Source organism: Fulmarus glacialis, unplaced genomic scaffold (genome assembly GCF_000690835.1).
Source record: "Fulmarus glacialis isolate BGI_N327 unplaced genomic scaffold, ASM69083v1 Scaffold47441, whole genome shotgun sequence".
In the NCBI taxonomy this organism is placed as follows: Eukaryota; Metazoa; Chordata; class Aves; order Procellariiformes; family Procellariidae; genus Fulmarus; species Fulmarus glacialis.
This window is the reverse complement of record NW_009194324.1, coordinates 6049-13527: the sequence shown is the minus strand read 5'-3', so window position 1 is coordinate 13527 and position 7479 is coordinate 6049. Positions and strand designations below refer to the sequence as shown.

The following is a 7479-nucleotide window of genomic DNA, read 5'->3' as shown; positions in this document are numbered from 1 at the left end:
GCTGGTTTATGCATGGTCTGAACCTGTAGTGAGAATCCAGATATTCAACTGGCTTTGACCTAGTGAGAGTTGTTACTGCCCAGAAGCCAGTAACATCCTCAGATTCTGTCTGTAGTAATGTGTAAGCCCTTTTCCGAGAAACTAGTGAGCTGCAATAGTGCTTAAGAGTTGTTAAAAAGTGGTAAGTAGGTTGACACTGGCACTAGCCATAATACTAACAGCTCTGATGTGGAGGTGAAGGAAAAGACAGTAGAAACTTTCAGGGACTTAGACTAAAAATATCTGACAGTATTTATTTGATTTTTTTTTTTTCTTTGAATAGGTTGAGTACATCATAGAGTTGCTGAACAGAGCAGAACTTGCCTTCAAGCCAGCAAGACTATTTTGTGGAGTGCCTCCTTGGTTCTGATAAAATCTGATCTGTCATCTATGTAAGTTCCTAATCTATGCCGCTATTAGTGATCACTGTAGGAATTATATAATTGTAAATTATATGACTATGATGTAGCGGTTATATAATGACTATATGAATTTAAGTGAAGTAGTGAATGTAAACCGTATGAATTTAAATGAAGTAATGCATGGGGTTTTTTTGTATCAACAGTTTGTACTTAAATCCTTTCACGTAAACCTGAAATCTTGGAAATCATGAATAGCTTCAGCAATGAAGAATTTGAATTCACCTTCCTTGACGAAGGCTTTACTGCCAAGGATATCCTTGACCAAAAAATAAATGAAGTGTCATCTTCTGTAAGTATGATAGGAAAACCACTGTATTTCGTGATGCTACAAATTTATAAACTAATGGAACAAGTTGTCTTTGCAGATCTTCTGCAAGGCAACGTCATCCTCAGATGCTGACATCTAGGCTTATCCTGTTACCCGTTTTTTGTAACTTTAAGATGTGTATTTGCTCTAGGATGATAAAGATGCCTTCTATGTTGCTGACCTCGGGGATATTGTAAAGAAGCACATGCGATGGCATAAAGCCCTTCCTCGGGTAACCCCCTTCTATGCCGTAAAATGTAACGACAGCAAAGCTGTAGTGAAGACGCTTGCTGTTCTTGGTGCAGGATTTGATTGCGCCAGTAAGGTAAGATCTTGACTGTGTTCTGATATGTGACGTTAGTATATGTTCAGCTTTACAAGACGTGTTCATATAAAATTAAGCATAACCAAGCGGTGTCGCTTTTGTTGTACTGATTAGTTTGATCATCCATCTAGAAGTATCTTTCACAAGTGTAATCTGTTCTTTCTTCAGATGGAAATACAGCTGGTACAGAGCATTGGTGTACCTCCTGAGCGAATAATATATGCAAATCCCTGCAAACAAGTATCTCAAATCAAACATGCTGCCAGCAGTGGTGTACAGATGATGACATTTGATAGTGAAGTAGAACTAATGAAAGTTGCAAGGGCCCATCCAAAAGCCAAGTAAGTTATGCTAGTTGTTCAATAATTCTTGCTTGGGCTCCCAAGTTACGGAAACATGTGCTGTTAGCTGAAACTTCTTCATTAGTTAAGATAGGCTTATTTTCTCATAATTTTGCAGCCTACTTTTAACCAGTGAAATCTAATCCTGTATAGCTTACTGGCACATTAGGAAGAGACAGACAGGAAAGCTTGTATGTTTAAGCTCAGTCTCATTCTAAGGTCATACCCACCTGATAATGATGTCTTTATACTGGAACTTAAACCCTCATTTTTTTCCTCTTTCTAGGTTAGTCCTGCGCATTACAACTGATGACTCCAAAGCAGTTTGTCGTCTGAGTGTTAAATTTGGAGCTACGCTTAAGACTAGCAGGCTTCTTCTGGAGCGTGCAAAAGAACTTGACCTTGCCATCATTGGAGTTAGGTGAGCTGATAATATCAAAATACAGTCATATTAAATAAGATTTCTTTAAATGGTCTACCTGACAATAAAGATGCCTTTGCATATGGTGATTTGGGTTTTATATAAGCTTCTTTACTAATTTGCCAAATAGCAACTGATATTTTGTATCTCTTCGTAGTTTCCATGTTGGAAGTGGATGTACAGACCCAGAGACCTTTGTTCAAGCCATTTCTGATGCCCGCTGTGTGTTTGATATGGGAGTAAGTTTAGCTCTACTTTCTCTGGAACTACTGCTCAACTGTTGTGGCAAAACTGAATCAAGTGAAAACTGTTAGGGGGTTAAAAGCTAACCAAGTTGCTCGTTTCATGTTGTTGGAATTTTTGAGGTCATGATGGCTTACTTTGACCAGTTCTGCAAAACTCATCTACAGATGTGCTAAAATCAGCAGCTCAAATTCAAGTGACTTACTTCAACACAATGAGTTAGCTCTGTTCCAAGTATAAACAAAGTGACTTTACTTTTTAAGCTAAAAGAACTGCTTTCTTGACAGTGTTGCCATTAATCTCATTTTAGGCTGAACTTGGCTTCAATATGTATCTGCTTGATATTGGTGGTGGCTTCCCTGGCTCTGAAGATGTCAAGCTTAAATTTGAAGAGGTATAGCTTTTCTAAGAACTTCTCAGGTTGTGGAGTCTTTTTGAATGTTGATCTAGATTAAACAAAAATCTTGCTTTTTCTATTTGTATGCAGACACATTTACAAGAAAATGTCTGCTCAGTCAGAAATTTAAAGGGGAATTAATCTAAAAACTGAAAATTAGATTAAGCCATCAGATACATAGCTAAATGACTGCATAAACATGCAGAGATATCAAACTTGTAAAGCAGGTTTTAATTGCAGGCTTGATTCTTACTGGCATAGACTTCTTCCAGTTGTTGCTGTGCTTCAGACTATCTAGATTGGCAGTGCTCCCAAATAGGGTGAAAAGGTAGTCCCGAAGCCATACTGTTCTTCTGAGTGGCAGCAAACTAGATCAGTGTCTGTTCTGGTTTAGAACTGGCTTTTGGATCATTTTTTAATTGATTGGTGTTCTCCAGTCTGCTTTCACACAGAAATAGTTCTGCTTTCAGAAGAGACAAGGTGGCTGGGTGTTACTAGGACTTCCACTTAGAGCAGTGTTGTCAGAGCACCTGCCAGTCTAACCTAACGTGGTGTTAAATGATGTTACAAGGAGACAGCAAATAGATTACATAAAGTGAGTTTTTTGCTAATAATGTGGGCTAACATTGTCTCACTTGTAATACCTCTTAATGAATGCTGGCTTCTCATAGTGCAGTATTAGCTTACATGAAGCATCAAAAGCAAATGATGTTGTCGTTGAGCTCCATGGCGTAACGCAGTCGTGCTGTGGTTGGAGGCAGCTTAATAATCACTAACTTCAGAACTTGGAAATAACTGTTCCTGAAGGGACCTGAGTTTTAAAGGTGATGACAAAGCCTTTTGTATTCTTAAGATCCTGTGAGGTGACTTCTTCAGGATGCAGTAAGCTGGGGGATATCGTATGATTAGCAGAACTGCAAGTGGACTAGAAATTAAAATCGAAGTGTAGGGACTTGCAGGGCATTAATGCTGGTTTAATGAGTCTAGGAGGGGTGATTTCCTTTAGACTCAACCATGAGCTGTTTGGTCACTTAAATTTTTAAGCTGCAAGTGATGACTGCTTTTGTTGCTTTGTGCAAACTTAACTGCAAACAAAACTTTGAATGGGAAAATAAAGCAAAAGCAATCAATGGTGATTGTAATATGCTAATAGCTATTACACACTTGACCAGTATATTATTGTGAGCATGAAAGTCTGACTTCATCTCAAACTTCTAAAATAGCACTTGAGTAACTGCTGAAGTTCTAATATTGGCAACTGATTCTTCCCTAGATCACAAGTGTAATCAACCCAGCACTGGATAAATACTTTCCTTCAGATTCTGGAATAACTATTATTGCAGAGCCAGGAAGATACTATGTTGCATCAGCATTCACCCTGGCAGTCAACATCATTGCAAAAAAAATTGTATTGAAGGAGCAAACAGGTTCTGATGGTATGTAAATCTAGACCTAATCTTACTTCTAGCCAACTGTGTTTCTTTCCAAGCATTCTTACTGGTATCTCAACTTCTTCCAGATGAGGATGATGCAAATGACAAAACGCTTATGTACTATGTGAATGATGGAGTCTATGGATCATTCAACTGCATCTTGTATGATCACGCACATGTTAAACCAGTTCTGCAAAAGGTATGCTCATTCTGAAGCATCACATACTAGTCATGTATCACGGATGTAGGAGAATCCTTGTCACAGCAGTCACTTCTCAGTTCACTGCTCCCTTCATGTCGCCAGAATTTGGCATTTGAATTATGAAGCATGCAGTGGAATTAATTCAAAGCCAAGGGTGGAGAAAGACCTGCAAGTAGCTCTTCTCTGCGAGGTGGAATGTTACACTAATTATGATACTACTTCTGGAAGCTTTGTTTTGATAGTCAAACTAATTATGCTCCACTCTCTTTAGCGGCCTAAACCAGATGACAGCTGCTATTCCTGCAGCATATGGGGACCAACATGTGATGGCCTAGATCGTATTGTTGAGCGTTTTAATATGCCGGAGTTGCAAGTTGGTGACTGGATCCTGTTTGAAAACATGGGTGCCTATACTGTTGCAGCAGCTTCTACTTTCAATGGATTCCAGAGGCCAACAATACACTATGTGATGTCAAGACCAGCATGGTTAGTAATTAAGTATCTTGATCCATCAGTGCTTTTTGATGACTGTAGTGAATAGCTCATGTCAGCTGGCTGCCACTTAACAAACAGGGCCATAGTTTTGGTGTCATAACTCTTGTAAAACCTCCTTGTGGTGTGGAAGAAGGTAATGCCTCTGAAGGTTTTTGCTGTGTGCTTAGAACAATGCTAACATTACCAATTATTCTTTTTCTCTGATGTACTCGCTTCTAGGAGAGGTGCTTTTAAAGGGGTAACATTAGGAGTCTTCTCATTAACCTGGGCTTCTAGCTGGTGTTCTTCACTCTTGCACAACATATAGAATCATTATGGATTCTTTGCAGTTAGCTTCTGTGACCAGTAATTAGAGACCAGTCAATCACTGTTCTAATACTACGCTGTCTTCTAAATGGATAGCTTGCTAAATCCTGACTGCAGGACGCAGGAACACTCAACAGTGCTGCTTCACGATATGATCTGTCTGTTTACTTGAGAGCTGTTCCTTGGTTTAGGTTGAGCTCTGGCTCATTGCTCAGTGCAGAGTGCTAGATCTCCATAGGAAGTTATTAAACAGGTAAGCAAAGAAAGCAGGACTACCCCTTGAGTGCAAAGATACTGTGAAACTGCACCTTAAACTAGTTTAAAGTAACCTGGATGCTCTTCTGTGCAAGACAGGTTAACAGATTGCATCTTCTGTAAAAGTGAGGTTTCCTGCAAGAGGAAGCCCTTACCTCTGTATTGAAGACTGCCTGCTAAACTGGCAGAGAGTGTTTGGGCAGCACTATTACCCTAAAGCATGATTAACTTTGCTATTGGGTTGCTTTCAAATTTACTGAAAATGCTTGAGTTCAGGGGAATTCCCACCATAAAAGTAAGAGGAAGGTTCCTCCATTCTCTTACTAGCCTTGCCTCTATAAGCAAGGCTTGTATTGTTTCTTTTCTTTAATGAAACCTCCTGTCAATTGAAGCGTTCCTCAAACCAAATGAAGCTTTTAGGCTTCCCATAAGTCTCCAGACTTGTGTCTAATTGAACTAAAAATGGCTCTGCAGGAGAATAATTAGCTTTTTCACTATAGCATTGGGTTTCTGTTAAAATGTAATGCTTGATCTGAGGCATGCTGAGCTTAATTATCCAGACAACCATCATCCAAGGCTACAGCCCTCTTTCAGCCCTACATGACCACCTGCGTTTTCTGTTTTGGCACGAAAATTCTGTGATACAAGCTGGCCCTTAGCTGAGGGGAATGTATCAATGAAGTTATGGTGCAGATCCTTCTAGCACAGGCAAAAGCTTTTTGGAATGTAATCTACACGTATAAAGGTGTACAACTAAATTTGTGTCTAGATAACTGAAAGATAAGAGACAAGATGACTGCATATGTCTAAGTAAAAGCTAGTAGTGTATGGGGACCCATGCAGTAGCACAACTTCGTGCCTTGCATATAGTATAAGTAAAGTCCAAAAACTCAGTCAGCTGAAGTTCTTCCGAGCTTGTCTTTCAGTACAACTCCTATCTGAATATGGAAGGGGTTGCATGGTTCTCACTGGTCAGCTCCTTTACATTCCTAGTCTGTCACCCATATGTTTACTTGATTCCAGTTACCCAGGAATGTGAGGGTGTGGGATAAGGGATAGTCGGTGATACAGGTCTGAAATTCTGAACTATTGAGCACTAAGTCATTAAATCTGTATGGCATGTATAGCATGTGGTATACAGATGTAGCTACAGGTATATATATAGGTACATCTTTGCAGATCTAGATCCTACCCAGAAATGGTGAAACCAGCTTGGTATTGGCACTTGCCCTAAAGCCAGCCAGCCAGAAGTGACCTGCACGGACTCTGCTTTGAGTTTTTTGGTGTGGGTTTTTTTGGGGGTTGCTTTTGTTTGGGGTTGGTTTTTTTTTTTGACTCTGGTAATATTGTCTGGATTGCAGGTGATAATTAAAGAATTCATTTCATGCTTCCCAGCAGTAAAAAAAAAAAGTATTTTGCTTACTTTCTTTTTGGCACATCATAGTGAAACACTTTTTAACACTTATTGACTGTTGCTTTGCTTTGCTTTTTTTCTTTCTAGGCAACTAATGCAGCAGATCAAGGAGCAAGGGTTCCTAGCTGAAGTGGAGGAGCAGGATGTTGCTAGTCTGCCACTCTCTTGTGCCTGGGAAAGCGGAATTGAATATCCAGCAACTTGTGCTTCAGCTAGTATTAATGTATAGGTAATATTTAGTAATTAACTGCAAGGTTAGTCATTGAATTAGGGCATTTGGGGGACCATTAACTTAATTCTTGCTAGAATTTTTAAGTGGTTTTTTTAAAGTTTAGGTTTGGCATAAATGCAACAAAAATGACTAGGAGATGGGTCACAATTATCTGTGTTCCTATGGAAACTATTTGAATATTGTTTTATATGGATTTTTATTCACTTTTCATGTATGCTACTAAAGACTGACCCTCAACTGTCAAACAAGTATTTGTAGCTTGTGTATGGCAGAACGGGCTAAGCTTAGTGTTTTGTGACCTACCTGTTTCAAAATAAAGTATATTGAAATAACTGGTCCTGTGTTTGGTTAATCTGTTGAAAATTAATCTGTCATGAAGGCAGACCAGATGCTGTGAGCGCAGAGCTTATTAATAAATAACACAATTGCCTCCCCTACCCTTGTCCTCCCAACTTACCGAAGTGAAGGAACCCCTTAATGGGTAGGGAAAACTAAATTGTGCCTTTTTTAATATGTGATTAGAAAAAGCTTGACTGTCAACAAGTTGAATACTACGTGAATTCTTGTGGAATCCATTTGTCTTTCACTATTGAACATGGGCTTACACAGTTGCATATTGCAAGTTCAATGCAGTGCTGTTTTTATTC

General features: G+C 39.2%; 1 protein-coding gene across 1 annotated transcript; it reads left to right on the top strand.

The window, feature by feature from the left end:
* The first annotated feature begins 602 nt into the window (after positions 1 to 602).
* On the top strand, positions 603 to 7164 carry ODC1 (ornithine decarboxylase 1). Its single transcript, XM_009587726.1, has 10 exons — positions 603 to 750; positions 920 to 1093; positions 1262 to 1434; positions 1721 to 1855; positions 2013 to 2094; positions 2409 to 2492; positions 3769 to 3931; positions 4015 to 4127; positions 4402 to 4616; positions 6688 to 7164. The coding sequence occupies exons 1-10, from the start codon at positions 649 to 651 to the stop codon at positions 6827 to 6829; spliced, it is 1383 nt and encodes a 460-aa protein (XP_009586021.1). The 5' UTR covers positions 603 to 648; the 3' UTR covers positions 6830 to 7164.
* The last annotated feature ends 315 nt before the right edge of the window (positions 7165 to 7479 follow it).